The sequence below is a fragment of the Anabrus simplex genome, chromosome 6, assembly GCF_040414725.1.
Source record: "Anabrus simplex isolate iqAnaSimp1 chromosome 6, ASM4041472v1, whole genome shotgun sequence".
Taxonomy (NCBI): domain Eukaryota; kingdom Metazoa; phylum Arthropoda; class Insecta; order Orthoptera; family Tettigoniidae; genus Anabrus; species Anabrus simplex.
The window spans coordinates 221,588,334-221,608,767 of record NC_090270.1 but is presented as its reverse complement, the minus strand read 5'-3'; the positions used below and the strand labels follow the sequence as shown (position 1 = coordinate 221,608,767).

At 38.2% G+C, this 20,434-nt stretch overlaps 1 protein-coding gene and 1 pseudogene across 3 annotated transcripts in view; both read left to right on the top strand.

Annotated features, from left to right (window-relative positions):
* LOC136875672 (sodium/potassium/calcium exchanger 4) overlaps positions 1-20,434 on the top strand; it is a 124,962-nt gene that overhangs the window by 100,368 nt on the left and 4,160 nt on the right. Inside the window, exons 5-7 of one of the 3 annotated variants that reach the window (XM_067149221.2) lie at positions 5,631-5,702; positions 10,903-11,124; positions 14,643-14,744. In XM_067149221.2, the coding sequence (XP_067005322.1) occupies positions 5,631-5,702; positions 10,903-11,124; positions 14,643-14,744 (396 nt within the window). The remainder of the gene's footprint in view (positions 1-5,630; positions 5,703-10,902; positions 11,125-14,642; positions 14,745-20,434) is intronic. The other 2 variants (XM_067149222.2, XM_067149224.2) reach the window with 2 other exon arrangements.
* On the top strand, positions 16,246-17,614 carry LOC136875391 (uncharacterized; annotated as a pseudogene).

The following is a 20,434-nucleotide window of genomic DNA, read 5'->3' as shown; positions in this document are numbered from 1 at the left end:
TATGTAAACATTCTTTCAGACCATGTGCATCCCTTTCTGGTCCTAGAGTACCCTAATGGAGATGCCATGTTTCAACAGGACAATGCGCCATATCACCGCTCTGTTATGGCTCGCAAGTGATTGAAGGAGCATTCCAGTGAAGTTACGACCGTGGATTGGCCCTCCAGATCCTCCGATCTTAATCCAATCGAGCATTTATAAGATTCTGCCGATGCTGACGTACGCTCCATGAACCCCGCACCAACTATACAAGACCAATTGTGGGTAGAAATGCAAGATGCGAGAGTCCAGATCCCTCCATCTTGTAGAGTCGTTGCCACGCCGTATTGTTACCGTTTTGAGGGCTCGCGGAGGAGCAACTCGTTATTAACATCACATTCAGTGTCTTCCCAAGACTTTCGGCCGCTCAGTGTATTTCAGTGACCCGTATTTATTTGGCAAGCATGGAATTAAAACTATATTCCGTCCCATTAAAATAAAACCTATATTGCATACCTTATAATAAAAACCTACATCAGTGAAAACTAAAATAATGCATCTATAGAGTCGTACTGCTCATATTAGTGATGGTGGGAGTTGTAGTAGTAGGAGGAGGGGGAGGAGGAGGAGGACGACGACGAATAAGAAGCAGAATAATAATAATAATAATAATAATAATAATAATAATAATAATAATAATAATAATAATAATAAAAAGAAGAAGAAGGAGAACTTCATTGTCGTTTATCTTCTGGGTCAGCTGATTCCTCTGATTCAGTAGAGGAACTTATCACAATACCGCAATTAGGCACTGTCCCAGAACTGGACACAATCTGAGGAGGAGGAACTGGCTCCTCGCACAGGTCTAAAGGAGATATTTCAGGAATGAGAATAAGAAACAGATAGGGGCTAGGATTTTCAACGAGATAGCCTTCCCCTTACATTAGTTTTCATCCAGAAATTGAAGTAGGAAATTACGAAAAATACTTCTTCTTCTCCCTAGTGTTTATCGCGCATAATCGCAAGGCCCGCTTCTCTGCACTTTCCTTTCCATCAATTTCGATCTTTGGCGTCAACTGGGGTGATGCCCACCAATAACATGTCCTCTTGCAGTGCATCGAGCCATCTCTTCCTCGTTGCCGATGGTCCTCGGGAATCAAACCCTGCCAAGCGAGTTGACCGTGCGGTTAGGGGCGCGCAGTGTGAGCTTGCATTCGGGAGATAATGGGTTCGAATCTCACTTTCAGCAGCCCTGAAGATGGTTTTACCGCGCGAGTTAGCCGTGCGATTAGGGGCGCGCAGCTGTGAGTTTTCATCCGGGAGATAGTGGGTTCGAACCCCACTGTGGGATGCCCTCAAGATGGTTTTCGTTGGTTTCCTATTTCACACCAAGCAAATGCTGAGGCTGTACCTTAATTAAGGCCACGATCGATTTCTTCCCACTCCTAGCCCTTTTCTATCCCATCGTCTCCATAAGACCTATCTGTGTCGGTGCGATGTAGAGCAAATTGTAAAAGTAAAAGTTAAAATCCAGAGTTGTCTTTAATGACTGAAGAAATAATGCTGCGCATGACATGGCCATACCCCTCTCAACCTAGTCTCCCGCATGTTATCGGTAACTGGAACCACTCCATATATGCCGGGTTGAGTAGCTCAGGCTGTAGAGCAATCTTGGTTCAGTCCGGTGGTATATGAAGGTGCTCAAATATGTCAGCCTCGAATCAGTAAATTTACTGGCACGTAAAAGAACTCCTGCGGGACTAAATTCCGGCATCTCGGCGTCTTCGGAAACCGTAAAAGTAGATAGTAAGACGTAAAACCATTATTATTATTATTATTATTATTATTATTATTATTATTATCATCATCATCATCCTGGTTTCTTACATGATCCAATTTAGTGAGTCCCAGTGGCCATTGAAGGATCTTCATTTCCATTACAAGGAGATGTTGTTCATGTTTGTTTGTGAATGGCAAATATTCCATCCCGTACAGTGCTACTGGTTGAATGATCGTTCTACAGGCTGAATCCATGATGATGTTACAAACTTTCAGTGATGATGGAGGACGGCAAATGGATCAATTTGAGATAAGGACCCGAAGTCCGGAAACGTTCGAGTCAAAAGTTATTCAAAGTTAATCGTTTCGATAATTTCTTCTTCCTCCCCACCTAAACTCAGCAGTGTACACAATGGTGCTTAGAGACGTACTACCCACGTTTTTGCCCTTCGTCAACGGATGTGGTTCAAACACGGTGGAGCCCCACCTAACTTTGGACTGAGGGCTCGTGAACACCTGGATCAGAAACACCCTGCAAAGTGGATAGGAAGAGAAGGTTCCTTGGCCCGCTCGTTCACCTGATCTCACCCCACTTGATTTCTTCTTGTGGAGCCATGTAAAAAGCCTTCTGTTTTTCTGTTGTGGGTTAGACATTCCAATGCATACAGTGCTTCTTGCCTTTTTACTGTATTGTAGTGTCTTAATTTTGTTCTTATTGACAATGAATTTTTTGTTGTAAATGTTTTGTGTAAGTTTGTAAGCTAATTCCATTTTTCTGATCCTACTCTTTTTCACTTCATTATCAAGACCATAGAAATATATCCACTCACAGAGATACTTGAATTTGGATACTTTCTTTATCTTCCTGTGTTCCATGTCCCAGTCTGTCAGCATGTTCATTACTCGAGTCATATCATATGATATTTTCAATTCTGGCAATTGCCAGATGACAGCAGGTTACACATCGAAATTATAAGTACATCACAATAACATCTTAGTATGAAAATCTGTCAAATGCCGCATTAATATGTTAATTTAACTTTGTAGATAAGTTCAGCAGCATGCATTTTGATTTCATGTATAGTGTGAGTCTCAAAGGAGTACAGTTTTTTATTACCTTTATTTTTCATATTTTTTCTTGTCTACTGGGTGATTACTGGTTATCCCTGGTAATATGAATTAATTATAGTGTTTAATGTCCTATATGTTGTTATGTGTGTTTATTGAGGCACTTGTAGATGGGGTGGATTTAAATAATTTGGCTGACTTTCATATATTTCAATTTTAAATTAGCTGGTAGGATTTTATTAAGTTCCAATTATTCATTTTCCAGGTGCTTCACAAATTAAATTTTGCATGGTTATAGACATCCTTCTTTAGTTTAAGGATGCTGATAAGTGAAGAAAAAAAAACGATGACTCGGTGTGCGAACAAATGACCTAGAAAGATAAGCAAGTGTGTGAAGTGTTATACTTTAATTTCATGTTGGTAAGATTCACCTTAATATATACTTGAAGGTATTTCAATAGTGCAGATATTAAATACATGTGTTTGAAATTGAGAACAATAGAGAAAATATGCATAGATATGCAGGACGTGAGAAATAATAATAATATAAGCCAGTAGTGCAATTTGCTGAGGCATTGGAAGAAAGTGAATGATATGTGGATTATGTCCATGGAGGGTAATATGCCCGGAAAACATGCCTGATGAGATGAGAGGACAATAGAAAGCAAAATTTTACGTAAGATATTAGGTCCTAGGAAGACAGGTGGCATCTGGATGAAAAGAAGGAATGAAGAACTGTACAAACAGATTCATGAACTGACTGATGAAATAAGAAAGAGATGACAAGTTTGCTGGACACATTCATTGGATGAGTAATGACAGATTAGCTAAGAGGATATGGGAGTACACCAGGAAATGCAAGAACACCACAACCTGGATGAAAGATGTTATCAAAGAACTAACTGAACTAGGTCTAAAGACCGAAAGCATGTTGGACAGAAACAAATTCTGGAAAATAGTTGACAGACACAGGGAATTTCAGAAACCAGAGAGGTAACAACGAACTTTGACAGACCGAAGGAGGGGGGCTAGAAGACAAAATATGAAGAGGTTTTGGGAGCAGAAGAGACAAGAAGCCAAGAAGCAGAAACATAAGCTAAGTGAGGTCCATAGAAGGCCAGAATGAATGTAAAAAAATGTTTTGTCTTCAACACCACATTCTAGTTTTCACATCGTTTATTCTGCATGGAATTATGTATATCCACTCAGTAGTTTTTGGCCAGGGCGTGTTTCCCCATGCGAGTGATATATGGCCTCAGATGTAGAGGGGTGTAAAGGAGGTGAGACTCCAGACCTTGCAGTTGTTTTGTTTCCTTAAGGGCTTTGTCCCCAAGCATATGGTGCTTCTGACCTGCAGAGATAGTCTCGCCATTTAAAAACACAGTACTTAAAATATTTGCTTATGTAGTAATTTGTCTTTACCATCAGAAGTCTCGGTCTTTAATGAGCCAGTAGTTGATGCATTTTCCCAATTAGGGTATTAAAATAAAGTCGTAGTTAGGAAATTTCAGCTAGCACCTTGAAGTCAAGGTGGCATGGTTCGATATCCTACTGGTATCGAAGTCCTTGGGCCAATATCAGAAGACTTTTGTGGGGTCAACAGATTCTGGAGAGCATTGGAGTGTATTTATTGTCTTCTTTACAAGGATAATGCTCCACCATATTATGTATCTTATTGTTTGTGCCTTGTGTAATTGTATGATGATTCATTTTGGAGTTACAGGCTTACCAGTGTTGTAATGTCCACCTTGTAAATATTAGTAATAAGTTTGTTACCCTGGAGAGACACGTATATTCAGTAGCATGGTAATATATAATGTGATATTATAGGAACCATTAATGATAGGCGACGGCAGGATTTTCATAACAAGGTAATTTATTGCTGTAGGTGGAATGTACTCATCAAATAATTTTAAAAATCACAACATTAAAAAAAAAAAAGATGCCACTGTCCTCATGTAATTTATGTTGTTCTTTCACAATACAGTGGATATCCAAATGATATCTGTATCACAGTGAAAGGGAAAAGTCATTTATACTTGGCAGTGAATTTGTAATATGTGCAGTGTTGAGTGGCCTCAGCTTAGGAATGTTAGAGTGCAATTCAGGAGTGTATAACGAACTAGCAAGGACATTAATTTGATAAGTTAAGTCTAGTAGATCTTAAAAATTGCCATGCAGGCAATTATTTGGCATTTCATGGGTGATAGAATTTTTCACCAATGATCTCTCAGTGAATAACATTGTATTTTGAATTTAGTAAAAATCCATTCTTATCATTTCTTAAATTAATGTATTCCTCTTACTATAGTGCCCTACTTTCAAGATATTTATGTTACATGCCTACTTTATTTTCACCGGACAGAACCATGATCCGTATGTTCTCGAGTGCAGCTGTCGCGCTGAATGAAAGTAGGGAGGATGGGACTTAGATGCTGGGTTTGATCTTCCAAAGTTCTTCATCCATAAGATCTCCATCTGTGACATATTTGTAATGCAGGATTTTATACTTAGTACTCTGTCAATGCCCAGGACAGGTACAGTTATAAAGTAGGAAGATATTCCATATTATGTATTATCTTTGAAAGTATTTTAATACTAGGTTTAGATATTTGTTTAGATTGTTATGTCTGAAATTTGAACTTCCTTTTCTTGATTGCTAATATATTTAATTGGCAATTGTTTCTTAAACTATACAAGTATGGAACTGGAAGTGAAGCTATGGATCCCAGATCTATTGGTATAACTTAGTTGATCTATAGAAACATATATCTTGCCTAATAATTAAAATATCTGTTCTGTAGAGGCTGTGAAGGATAATTTGGAGAGTCAAACACCAGTAGAAGAGAAGTCACTGGTCATCGATACGGACTCTGGTAAGTGTCACATTATCTATCCAATGTACTTTAATCTAAATCCTTAAGATGACGGACTCTAATCTTTACAAATTTTATTAACTTCTAGATCTACAAAATGTTTGCTTCTTATTGTTTGGATTATTTGTAGACTCGTTTGATGCAATAGTGCATGCCACCTTGTATTCACTAAACTCTTCATAGACAAGATGATAGGAAACATACAGGACAGCAGAGAATAATATTTGCAAGCCATAATGTGAAAACCAATTTTCTTTTTCTTATGCATTGGTTATTGTCCATATTGTCCAGCTCCATGGCTAAATGCTTAGCGTTCTGGCCTTCAGTCACAAGGGTTCATGGGCTCAATTAGCAGTGGGGTCAGGAATTTTAATCATCATTGGTTCATTTTGCTGGCATGGGAGCTGGGTGTATGTATCGTCTTCATCATCATTTCATCCTCATCATGATGCGCAGTTTGCCTACGAGTGCCAACTTAAAAGACCTGTACCTGGTAAGCCGAACATGTCCTCAGACACTTCTGGCATTAAAAGCCATACACAATTTCATTTCGCTGTCCATATTTCATAAACTCCCTCTTAAATGACCAATGTGAATATTTGAAGTCTAACCAAATATACAGTATTAATGTATTGAATTACCCTATTTCTCTCTTGTTGACAGTAATATTTAACCACTTCCTCTCACTACAAATTATTAAGCACTGCTGGTGAATGTTAGAGTTCAAGTTAATATTGAAGTAAATTCATGAATACTAAATAAACACTATTGTAAATCCTGAGTGGTCTATATTCAAAAGCCAGTGATTTCTGATGAGATTTTAATAGTACAAGAACATAGCAGCAGGAAACTCACTTATTAAATTTTGACCTAACCTCATAAAAAAACTAGAATGTGGTGTTGAAGACAAAACATATTTTTACATTCATTTTAGCCTTCTATGGAACACGCTTAGCTCATGCTTCTGCTTCTCAGCTTCTTGTCTCTTCTGCTCCCAAAACCTCTTCATATTTTGACTTCTAGCCTCTCTCCTTCGGTCTGTCAAAGTTCGTTGTTGCCTCTCTGGTTTCTGAAATTCCCTGTGTCTGTTAACTATTTTTCAGAATTTGTTTCTGTCCAACATGCTTTTGGTGTTTAGACCTAATTCAGTTAGATCTTTGATAACTTCTTTCATCCGGGTTATGGTGCTCTTGTATTTCCTGGTGTACTCCCATATCCTCTTAGCCAATCTGTCATTACTCATCCAATGAATGTGTCCAGAAAACTACAGTTGTCTCTTTCTCATTTCATCAGTCAGTTCATGAATCTCTTCTTTTTATCCAGATGTCACCTGTCTTCCTAGGACCTAATATCTTATGTAAAATTTTGCTTTCTATCTTCCTCATCTCCTCACCTTCTGTTTTTCTGTTGTGGGTTAAACATTCCAATGCATACAGTGCTTCTTGCCTTTTTACTGTATTGTAGTGTATTAATTTCATTCTTATTGACAATGAATTTTTTGTTGTAGCGGTATACGTTTTGTGTGAGTTTGTAAGCTAATTCCATTTTTCTGATCCTACTCTTTTTTGCTTCATTATCAAGACCATAGAAATGTATCCACTCATAGAGATACTTGAATTTGGATACTTTGTTTATATTCCTGTGTTCCATTTCCCAGTCTATCAGCATGTTCATTACTCGAGTCTTATCATATGATATTTTCAATTCTGCCTTTCTTGCAATTTCTTCAAGCTTGTGTAGCATCTTCTTATCTTGATCTTCTGTTTCACTTAAGATCACTATATCATCAGCTAAAGCCAAACAATCCACCATTCAGGTTATCTTTCTTGTAACTTAGCTGTACACCACTCATGCTTTCCTTTTGACATTCAGTTCTCCGTAGACTAATTAATTATTATTTTCTCCAAGACCATGTTAAACAGTGTTGGTGAAAGCCATTTCCCCCCATGGCACTTAATGCTCTTGAAAGGGCCTTGGCCTGCCCAGCGACCGCTGCTAAGCCCGAAGGCCTGCAGATCACGAGGGGTCATGTGGTCAGCACGACGCATCCTCTCGGCCGTTATTCTGGGCTTTCGAGACTGGGGCCACCATCTCGCCATCAGATAGCTCCTCAATTCTAATCACATAGGCTGAGTGGACCTCGAACCAGCCCTTAGGTCGGGAAAAAATCCCTGACCTGGCTGGGAATCGAACCCAGGGCCTCCAGGCGAGAAGCAGGCACGCTACCCCTACACCACGGGGCTGGCTGGTAAAAGCCATCACCCTGCCTTAATCCCGTCTTGACCTCACATGGTTCTGATACTTCGCCTTGGAACCTACCTTTAGATGTAGTTTTGGTGAGTGTTTCTTTGATCAGAGATCTGGTCTTGTAATCAACACCAAATTCCTCTTGTATGTTGAACAGTGTTTGTCTATCAACTGAATTGTACACCTTCTGAAAATCTACAAATGCCATGATTACTGGTTTACTTTGGAGATTTCTAATCTTTGTAATGTATTTGAGGATATAAATTTGTTCAACAAATGATCTTCCCTTTCTAAACCCTGGTTGGTATTCATCAATTTGGTATACTGTCTGTTCTTCCAGTCTGTTTAACATAATTTTTGATAGGATCTTATATACGATAGATAGTAGAGAAATTCCTGTACAGTTGTTCACATATTTAGGGTCTCCTTTCCTGTGAATGGGACATATAATTGCTGTCTTCCAATCTTCAGGTACCCTTTCCTTTTCCCAAATCTCTTGCATAAGATTGATCATGTTTACTAACATATTTACACCTCCCTACTTTATTAATTCAGCAGATATCTGGTCTTCTCCTGTTGCTTTGTCATTCTTCAGTTCCATGATCGCTCTTTCTACTTCTCCTGGTGTGATGTGTTTTGGTTGTTTATACTCCTGAAGTATCGTTGTTAATTTATTTATCTTTTGGTGTTTCACAATGTAGAAGCTCCTTAAAATGTTCAGCTAGAATAATACAGTTTTCTTTGTTGTCGATCACAACAAGTTAATCCCCTCGTCCTGTACCCTTGTAATCTGTTTTTGAATACTCGGTAAAAGTCTCTTGTGTTGTTCATACTAAAATTTTCTTGTAGTTGGTCAAGTTCAGCTTTATCCACTTGTCTTTTAACCTTTTGGATTACTCCTGTTGTTCATTGCCTAGTTTCTGTGAAGTGATTCCAGTTATTTTCTGTCTTATTAATGTTCCACTTCTTCCAAGCATCTTGTCTATTTTCAAGCTCTGTTTCACACTCGGGGTTCCACCATCTATGCTACCGGGCGAGTTGGCCGTGCGGTTAGGAGCGCGCAGCTGTTAGCTCGCATCCGGGAGATAGTGAGTTCGAACCCCACTATCGGCAGCCCTGAAGATGGTTTTCCGTGGTTTCCCATTTTCACACCAGGCAAATGCTGGGGCTGTACCTTAATTAAGGCCACGGCCGCTTCCTTCCCATTCCTAGGCCTTTCCTGTCCTATCGTCGCCATAAGACCTATCTGTGTCAGTGCGACGTTAAGCCAATAGCAAAAAAAAAAAAACAACCATCTATGCTTTTACTTCTTTATCTTTGTCCCTCTTCCTGAGTCACTTGTGTCATGTTTTGTCATGTGTTGTCCCACATGTTATGTCCCTTCATCTCATCCTGGTATTTTTTTAAATATTTTTTATTATTTTTTTATTATTATTTTTTTTTTTTTTTTGCTTTACATCGCACCGACGCAGATATGTCTTATGGCGATGATGGGATGGGAAGGAAGCGGCCATGGCCTTAATTAAGGTATAGCCCCAGCATTTGCCTGGTGTGAAAATGGAAAACCATATTCAGGGCTGTCGACAGTGGGGTTCGAACCCACTATCTCCCAATTACTGGATACTGGCCGCACTTAAGCAACTGCAGCTATCGAGCTTGGTCCTGGTATTTTATCAAGTTGTTTTTTAGCAGGGTTTTATGTATTCATTTCTGGATGTTTCCTCTTGTAGTACGCATATTTCTGTTGGGTTGGAACTTTACCTTTATCTTTGAAAATTAGTGATCTGATTCTATATCACTGTCTTTTATGACTTTTAGGTTGGGTATCCCCTTCACACCCTTTTTACTGATAGCAACGTTATCCAATTGGTATTCTCCTAATCCAGTGTTTGGTGATACACATATTGTCTTCCTTCATGGTAGTCCTTTGAAATGCCTGATGATACCTAGGCTACAGCTTATAGCTAGAACTTCACTGAGAGCTTGTATTTGACATTTTATCATAAATAAAATATATAATTCATTAATAGTAGTAAATGTAGATAACCAAAGGAGGGTTCAAAATAGCAAAATAAAAAGCGTAAAGCTACATGGGTAGCAATTCATGGTTGTTATCATAACAACAAAACTGCCACACTGTGATACTTAGACATTTTACTGACTAAGACATCTGCTCTACAGTATGTCCCATCAGTTTAAAGTAGTACTATAACATTCTTTGTCATTGCTTTAGTCACCATTGTAACATTTATTAATGTCCTCTGCAGAAAATGATAAGGAGCATGCACTATGTTCATGGCCTATGGATCGCAGCTGTATTACACAACTATGGTGGTTGTTGGTGTGGCCAATTACAGCATTGCTGGGGATTACAATTCCTAACTGCCATCAAGAACATTGGCAAATAACCCAATTTGGGCCAAAATTAGCCTAACTATGGAAGTGTCACACCTTTCAAGTCAAAACCTACCTTAAAACATTGGAGACATAGATACACTCATTTTAAAAATTCACCCCCCTTTCCACCCCCTTAGCAGTGGAATATCCAAAAATCCTCCATTGGCGAGCACCTACATTGTAATATAAATGTATCCTCAAAATTTCATTTCGTTATGTTCATTAGTTTTGGCTCAGCGATGATGAGTCAGTCAGTCAGTCAGTCAGTCAGTCAGTCAGGACAAGTTATTTTATACATATAGATTTTATCATAAATAAAATATCTAATTAAAAATTAATAGGAGGGTTCAAAATAGCAAAGGAAAAAGCATAAAGCTACATGGGTAGCAATTCATAGTTGTTATCATAACAACAAAACTTCCACAATGTGATACTTAGACATTTTACTGACCAAGGCATCTACTCTACATGATATCCCATCAGTTTAAAGTAGTACTGTAACATTCTTTGTCATTGCTTTAGTCATCATTGTAACTTTTATTAATATTCTCTGCAGAAAAGGATGAGGAGCATGGACTATGTTCATGGCCAACAGATCGCAGCTGTATTACACAACTACGGTGGTTGTTGCTGTGGCCAATCACAGCATTGCTGGGAGTTACAATTCCCGACTGCCGCCAGGAACGTTGGCAAAGATTCTACCTGCTCACCTTCCTAATGTGCATCCTATGGATTGGCATCACATCCTACCTTGTCGCTTGGATGATAACAGTTATAGGTAAATACAGACTACATGTTTACTATGGGAAATGCAGTAGAAGTATTTCTGAGTTATTTAAAAAGTAATGCAACAGTACTAGGCACAGCTTATTAACAATGTGTGTATTTTATGGGCTTCTAGGATACAGTCCAGGAACATATGATTGTTCCAATGTTTCACCAAAAACTTCACTCAGTATTTTCCAGATTTCCAAATGACTTTAATTGAAGTTCTCAGTGGAATGGAACGCAGATTTTGGTGAAGCATTGTGACCATCATATGCCCCTGGACCACGGCGTACAAGCCCAGAAAATACAGACACTGTTTATAATGCCAGCCATGAAAGTCTCAAAAGCTTGTTAAGGTGCATATGTCATTTTAGCCCGGACTGAGTAGCTGAGATGGTAGAGCACTGGCTTTCTGACTCCTAGTTGGCAGGTTCAATCGTAGCTCAGTCCAGTGGTATTTTAAGGTGCTCAAATATGCCAGCCTTGTGTTGGTAGATTTATCAGCTTGTAAAAGAATTCCTGCGGAACAATATTCCATTCCAGTATAGGTGATCAAACAAATAAGTTAACTCTCTTCTTCTTCTTCTTCTTCTTCTTCTTCTTCTTCTTCTTCTTCTTCTTCTTCTTCTTCTTCTTCTTCTTCTTCTTCTTCTTCTTAACAAGGATTAGGTCTGGTGACTAGTTCTGGCTTCAGTCCATCTATTGTGCAGTCTTCCTATGCCTCTCTTGCCAGAAATGTGATGGTGGTGATTATTTTAAGAGGAAGTACAGTACATCTAGGCAACCATCATCTATTTGAAAAATGAAGGTATCAGCCAAAGAAAGATAAGGGCCACAAAGAGCATGAATGCTCTTGAATGCTCTAATACCATCAGGATTGGAAAAGAACAAGAGATGATCAAGAGAGATCATATAGATGAAAGTGAGGACCCTGACACAAGTAAGAAGAAGCAATGCCAGGATTCAGCTAAGGGGCCCATGGTCACCAACCCACGCTCCCAAGTTAAGAACCTCTGGGTCCCTTTTAGTTGCCTCTTATGACAGGCAGGGATGCTGGACTGCCCCCATTCACAGGCGGATCTTGCCAGAGAGGTGGTACTGGAATGCAGTTTTGGCATATCTGCTTGGGCTCATACGTTCTATGTGATATTTCCATTTTGTTCTAACTATTTTCTCAATTTCCATCTGTAGTTCTAGGCAGATGTCCTAAATCAGAATCGTGTCTAAATGTGACCATCCCTCAACTTCTTGTTGAAATCTCATTTCAGATATTTGGATGTGGCTCTTACCATTGCTTTTCAGTACCAAAGTTTAACATGTGTAGACCAGAGTCATTACAGCCATGGCCCTATAAAACTTGTGCTGTGTTTCTTTCCTGATCACTGACCGAGTTAGTCGTATGGTTAGGGGCGCACAGCTGTGAGCTTGCATTCAGAAGGTAGTGGGTTTAAACTCCACTGTCAGCAGCCCTGAAGATGATTTTCCATGGTTTCCAACTTTCTCACCAGGCACATTGTTTGATTCGGTGCAATTTTAAATGGCTATCACCCTATCAGACAGCTGATAAAAAAAATAAGTTCTCTTGCATGATTATATACTACTGACACCAGAATTCTCTATGAGAAGTATTGGGAGAAATGTGAAATGAAGGACACTTATAACTGTTTTTCTGGACATCAAGAAAGCATATGACCATGTACCATGCAGGTATATATGGGAATGTTTGAGACATAAGAAAGTGCCCGATGACATCATAGTACGAGTACAACGATTATATGATGAAACCAAAGTGTTATGTCCAGGTCCAGGATGGAATATCAGATTGGTTTGAAACGAAGAGTGGAGTCCAGCAAGGAAGTTGTCTTTTGCCACTTCTCTTCATAATCATAATGGATGAAGTTTTAAAAGCGGTTCATAATCATAATGGATGAAGTTTTAAAAGCGGTTAAGAGAAAGAATCCAACAACTAATGCCCTGGTTTTTGCTGATGATGTAATGATATGGGGTGAGACAGAAGCTGAAGTACAAACTAGACTAGATCTCTGGCATGAAGCTTTTATAACCTTAGGTCTCAAAATCAGCAAAACGAAGACAGTTGGCTTGGTAATGAGTAGAAACTCTCCAACTGCTCATCTAAGAATTGGAGATGAGGAGATAGATATTGTAGACAACTTTCAGTATTTAGGTAGTGTTCTGTCATCAGACAATACCATACATCAAGAGATTAGTAACAGAATACAGAAAGCTTCCAAATTCTATCATGCTGTACATCAAATACTTTGGGATGAAACATTTCCGTTAGCTTCCAAGATCAGCTTGTACAAAATATATCTAGTACCTATATTGACGTATGGCCTGGAAGCAGCAACACTTACTGAACCAACAAAGAGTCGTCTTCAGGCAACAGAAATGAAGCTCCTCTGTTCTTGTCTACAAAAAACAAAAATGGATAAAATAAGGAATGTGGATATCCGACAACAGCTTGGATTGGAAAGAAGCTTGCTGGAGACTCTAGAAGTGAAGAGATTGCAATGGTATGGTCACATGAAAATAATGAACCCTCACAGGACTCCTTGAACGTACTTTAAACACAATGTTCCTGGGAAGAGACCAAGAGGAAGACCTCGTGATGTTTGGGAAAAACAGATAATGAAGGACCTTGAAATTAGAGGTGTGAACTGGTGTCACATATATGAGCAGCATCTGTGGATGGATAGAACAAACTGGAGGAGGCTCATACACAGCTGCACCCGGCTTTCTGGAGCGAAGAAATGATGTTGATGATGCAAATGTTGGGGTTGTACCTTAATTAAGGCCAGGGCTGCTTCCTTTCCACTTCTAACCCTTTCCTATCCCACTGACATCATAAAGCCGATTGTATCTGTGTCGGTGCGATGTAAAGCAACTTTTAAAACAAATTTTCCTGATCCTCTTCAAAAGTGCTCTTATGATAGTTCTACATATTATTCGATTCGGTGCAATTTTAAATGGCTATCACCCTATCAGACAGCTGATAAAAAAAAATAAGTTCTCTTGCATGATTATATACTCATGATTATATACTACTGCTGGAAATCTGTATTCCATTTACTATCCGCATCTGATGATAAGTCGCGACAGCTTGTAGGTACGGCACGAGTAACAGATACAAACATCAGTTGTGGCAGACAATGTGAGCTCTCTGAATCAATGCATATTCATTATCAAACTGTGTATTAAGCAGTGCATACAGTAAGTATTATGTAACTAAGGCACAATTACACTACCACTTTGAAACTTCATGACAGCACCTCAACTGGCAAAAGTCACCGCGGACGGAACAGATGTTTATTGTTAGGCGCATGCACAGCAGCCATGCTTATGCCTCACACCTCTTACCCCGCATCCTTGCGATTTCTCATCAGATGATCATAGTAACAACATGTTGTGAATATTAGTAACATACCAATAGTTTTAATTTTGATTCTTCTGGAAACCTTTCCTTTTCATATCAACATTTTTCTATGTAGCAACTTCTGCATGTTACAGGTGATACACTAAGAATTCCAGACTCTGTGATGGGTCTCACATTCTTGGCAGCAGGTACAAGTGTGCCTGAGGCTGTATCCAGTGTTATAGTTACCAACCAGGGTAAGTAAAAAATTACTTTCTTCCTCACTAGGTAGGCTTTTTCCATATTTTAAGAAATGTTTCTATTGCTCTGACAGCTACAGTCATCGAAAGAGTGAGAATAATTTAAAACTCCTCTCTTCAAGCTTATAGCTTGGGGTGAACAAATGGTGAGCAAGGGGCACAAAACTAGGATCTCGCACTGAAATTACTTTCTCAACTCGAAAGAGTCCTCATTCTCTCCATTACAAGACCAGATTCTGTGTGAACAAAAGGAAAATTAGGGATTTACAGAACATAATGTATCCCATGGCACACCCTAGGAGAAATGATCTATAATATGAGAAGTCATAACCTTTCAGCCATGAACTATTTACATGTATTTATCATATGGTTTTTAGTGCCAAGAGTGTCTAAGGACATGTTCGGCTCCCTTGGTGCAGCTCTAGTATGGCAGACCCTTCAGCAAGGGTGGGCGGCATCTGCTGTTTATGGGAAATGTATGCTTTTGAAGTGAAGAATAGTGTCCACCCAGCTCCTGAGCCAGGGGAAAGAACCGTTTAAGGTTAAAATCTCTGACATGGCTGGGAATCCATGGCTCTTTGAACCAAAGGTGACAATGCTGAGTATTTAGCCAAGGAGCTGAACAGCCATGAACTGACCTTGTCTTTGTCAAGAAAAGATCTTGATGGTGCAACATTGCTTATAATACATTTTCATAGATCACATCCAGTATAGATAGAGTTACATTATATGAAATTAGTAAACAATTTTCTTTAAGTGGATCAGTATTATGAAAAGAAAAAATTATCAAAATTCTGTACAGGTAAACAACCCTATTATTGGCACCCCTCCAGTAATTGGCACCCTCCTAAGAAACATTGTGTAATAAGGAAATTGTTAAGCTGGTACCGGTAGGGCTATTTTAAAAACAAATGAAGAGCTTGATTTTTGCTTGTTGCACTTTATTTGTTTCAACACCTTCTGGGTTGGTTTGGCAGAAAGCATCAAGTCAATTGTTGTGAAGTTCCCTGTGGAAGAAAGGATTTTCTAAGAGGTAAGTTGAGAAATACTCTTGTATATTAAGTGTTTTAATTGTGTGGACATTTCCTATTTCAAAACTGATGGTACTATGGTCATGAAATACAATCAATATGGAGTTACTGGAATAAATTCAAACATTCTAACCTCAAAAGTGTAGAAGTTTAAGCTGTGCCAATAACTGGATTTTGCAAAACCTGTAATTCTAATAATTGGCACCAGGTGCATTGATTCACTTTCAGGGTGAAATTTATTTTAATCTTGATAAGAATGAGAAATGAATCTATCTGTAAAAACAGCAACTTCAAATGATAACTCTAACCAGTAAATGGCACAGTGCCAAAAACTAGAAAATTGTGTGCCAATAATGGAAAATTAAGTACCGGTACCAATAACTGGAAAATTATTAACCAATAATTGGCATTGATTTTAACATTTTTCTGCATCTCTTTCTTCATTATAGAAGTAAACTGAATTAAATATGGGCCCTAGGCAAAAAGATTCATACAATGAAGAAAGCCTTCAGAAAGTACTCCAAGAAGTAAAGAAAGGCATCTCATTCAAGGCAATGTCCAGAATGTATGGGATTCCCAGATCAACATTACAATTCCGGTTGAGTAATAAATATACCAAAACATCCCATTGGCCAGTGTATATATTGAGCAAAGAGGAGGAAAGCACCCTTGTTCGGTGAGTATTGGTACCCATAGCTTGATTCATTGACAATAGACAAGCTAATTCATTATTTCTGACAATATTCTCAATTATCTTTTCAGGTGGATCTTTGAATGTGCTCGTAAGGGATTCCTATGGTGAAAACAAGATATTCAGGCAAGCGTGTGAGAATTTCTTCAGAAGAATAAACGTCCTAATCCTTTTAAAGATGACACCTCTGGCAAAAAATTGTATTCTGCCTTTCTAAAAAGGCATCTGGAAGTTTCTGAAAGAACACCTGAGGGTGTAACTGCTGCAAGTGCTTGTGTAAGTGAACAAGACGTGAAAGGATGGTTTACATCCACAGAAGACCTCCTTAAGGAGGGAAAATGTATTTGATGCACTGTCATGTCCAAGCCTTTTTTCAACAGCAATGAAACTAATTTTGTTCTATGCCCTAAGAAAGATATTGTACTTGCACCCACGGGCTGTAGAAATGTCTACAAAGTAGAGAAAGGTTCAGCCAAAGCTACTCTATGCACATTCTCAGCAGATGGAAAGATGTGCCCTCCAATGATAATTTACCCTTATCAGAGAATTCCTACCAATGTTATCAGCAAGGTTCCTAAAAAATAGGGCATTGGGAGAAGCGAAATGGATGGATGAAATTTGAAGTTTTCTTTTAAATCATAACTAAGGTTTTTCATCCATACCTCCAAGAAACTAAATCCAATGGCCAGTAATTTTGTTTGTTAATGTGCATAAAATCATTTTATTTACCACTTGAGCAAGCTGTGTAAAGAATTAAAAATTATTCTGACATCTTACATCCCAATTCTAAACAAATATTACAGCCTGCTGATGTTGCTGCCTTCAGACCTCTCAAAAGTGAATGGAAGAATGCTGCATTCACATGGCAAACAAACAACGGTGGTAAAGCTATAACTAAAGAGGAATTTGCACCAATCTTGAACAAAATGCTTGAAAAAATGGACCTTGAAAAAACAATTAAAAATGGTTTCAGAGCTACCTCTTTGTACCCCTGGAATCCCAATAATATTGATTTCTCAAAGTGCTTGGGCAGGAATGTTCCTAATGCAAGAATATTAGCAGCAACAGCGTCAATAGCAGAAAGTCAGAAATCCAGCCTCTTCCTTATCACACTTTTGTTCGAGTTGCTGGAGAAGAGAGAATAATAAGTTTGAGACTATACAGAATGTCTTGATTTACTAGTTTCATTTCCATATTGATAGTTCACGTACGTATAGACAAGAAAAGGTTCCACTTTATCAATATAATTTTATTATTGTAAGAATTAGCTTACAGGACCAGTTTCGACTTTTAAACAGTCATCATCAGCTGTACTTGAACACCTTTACATTTGTGTCAAGCATTAGTTGGTATGCCCTTTTCTAAAGGGAGATGCCATAGGGAAGTATCATGTCTAAGTGTCCAAATTGGGCATGTTGAATGTTAAATGGTTATATATTCAGGTACTTAGGTATAGAGCTATCTCTTTCAGTACTAGAATTTGTTTATAAAACCTAACTTAAGCTTAAATCTAAATTACACATACATTAAACACATTAAAATACACGCACACATTTATCCCATAACTAACATCTTCAAAAAACATAACTTAAAAATAGCATTCAAGACCACGAACAATAGCACTAACATCTTACACAATACCAAGATAATCAACAGTAACAACAAGTACAATCAATCAGGAGTATATCGTATCAGATGTAACAATTGTGAAACCAGCTATGTCGGATGTACCGGTAGAAACTTCACAATTCGATATATAATGAACACTTAAATGCCGTAAAACTTAATCATTTTTCCGCAATAGGCCAGCACATCGAAGAATATAAACACAGTTTCACGAACATCGCAAATGACATGAAAATATTAAATATAAATCCTAAAGGCCCCTTGCTCAATATAACAGAAGAGTTTTACATCTTGTTGGACCAATATGCCAATCCCAATCACAATATAAATGAAATCACAGAAAAAACCAATACCATTTTCAATAAAGCCATCCCCGATTTAAAAAGTGACTATCTCAGAGTAATAAAAAAACAGAACATAACACGCGCCATAGTACCATCGAACGACACGCCCAACTCCACCCCTACCCCCACAACAGCAACTCTCCCTACCCCTCTATCCATTCCCCTTGCAGCAGCAGACACAAACCTAAGGAGAACGCAATACAGTATACGCCAAGCTCTCAAATCCAACGCAACCCAACCACGACAGCAATAGTAAGTACACATTCACATTAATACATACACATACAGGCATTCCTTCAGCTCTTAACTCTACTCATACTTTATTTTCGTCTTCCACAGATAATATATATATCAGCATACAGTTATAGACAAGGAAGGAGCTACCACTCTGCATCAAGAAATACTTACGTACAACCAAGACCACAACTTCCTCCAATACTTAAAGATAATATTCCACTCAGAGCTGCACATACTTACCTCCGTCTATATAACTGGATTTTGTTAACAATAGAAGCTTTTCACCACACATACAAGTGAAGACATTTAAACATACAATAAGAATTCCTAAGAGACCTATAGCATTGCCTACGAATGCAAGCACTAAATTATTTACAACATTGGACTCAAACGAGAACATAGATACACGCAAGATGCATATATTCATTTTTATGAAAAGTTTTATATTCATTATTATTTAAAGGATTTTAACATGTACTGTGTATTTTAATGTGTTTAATGTATTTGTAATTTAGATTTAAGCTTAAGTTGCCAGGCTGAGTGGCTCAGACAGTTGAGGCGCTGGCCTTCTGACCCCAATGTGGCAGGTTCATCCTGGCTCAGTCCGGTGGTATTTGAAGGTGCTCAAATATGCCAGCCTCGTGTCAGTAGATTTACTGGCATGTAAAAGAACTCCTGTGGGACTAAATTCCGGCATCTCGGCGTCTCCGAAAACCGTAAAAGAATAGTTAGTGGGACGTAAAGCAAATAGCATTATTATTATTATTATTTATTAAGCTTAAGTCAAGTTTTATAAACAAATTCTAGTATTGAAAGAGATAGCTCTGTATCAAAGTACCTGAATATAGGCCTATAACCATTTAATATTCAACATGCCCAATTTGGACACTTAGACATGATGCTTCCCTATGGCATCTTCCTTTAGAAAAGGGCATACTAACTAATGCTTGACACAAATGTAAAGGTATTCAAGTACAGATGATGATGACTATTTAAAAGTTGAAACCGGTCCTGTAAGCTAATTCTTACAATAATAAAATTGTATTGATAAGGTAGAACCTTTTCTTGTCTATACTTATACAGAATGTGACAGAAAATGCTCATGGAGAAGATTTCTTTCTTCTATATCAACTATGGAAACGTTAACAAAATAAAAACCAGAAAGAGGAACGGGAAGTTACTAAAATCACACCAGATGCCAACGCTTACCTTTCTGATAAAAATCTGAACAATTTAAATCCACAACATGCTGCAAGTGAAGAAGTTAGCCAGAGTTAATCAGGAAGAGATGACACAGAAGATATAAATAAAACTCCAACCAAATATATATACAAAGTGCTTCTGTGGCCAGAAACATCCAAAAGGAAAGGAAAGTGTCAAGTGGAATAAGAAAGTGGAAAAACCTGCATGAGGAAAAGGTAAACATGAAGGAGGACACCTTGAAAAAGAAAGAAAAACAAAAGCAGGAAAGAGAGAAGAGAAGAAAATGCAAAAGCAAGATACTGAAGAAATTAAGAAAAGGAAGAACATGAAGAGAGATACCAGCACTCTGACAGAGCTGACATCCCAAGCTAAGCATTCAGAGGTTGAGAGCACTCCAGCTTCTACGAGTGGTTGCATGAAGAAGAAAGAAAAAGAGTTTTGTGGAATGTGCTTCAAATGTACAAGAAGTGTTTCTTCCAACAAGGGATATGAATGTAATAGCTGTAAAAAACTTTTCTGCTCTAAATGTATCCCTAATGGGCATCAAACACATAT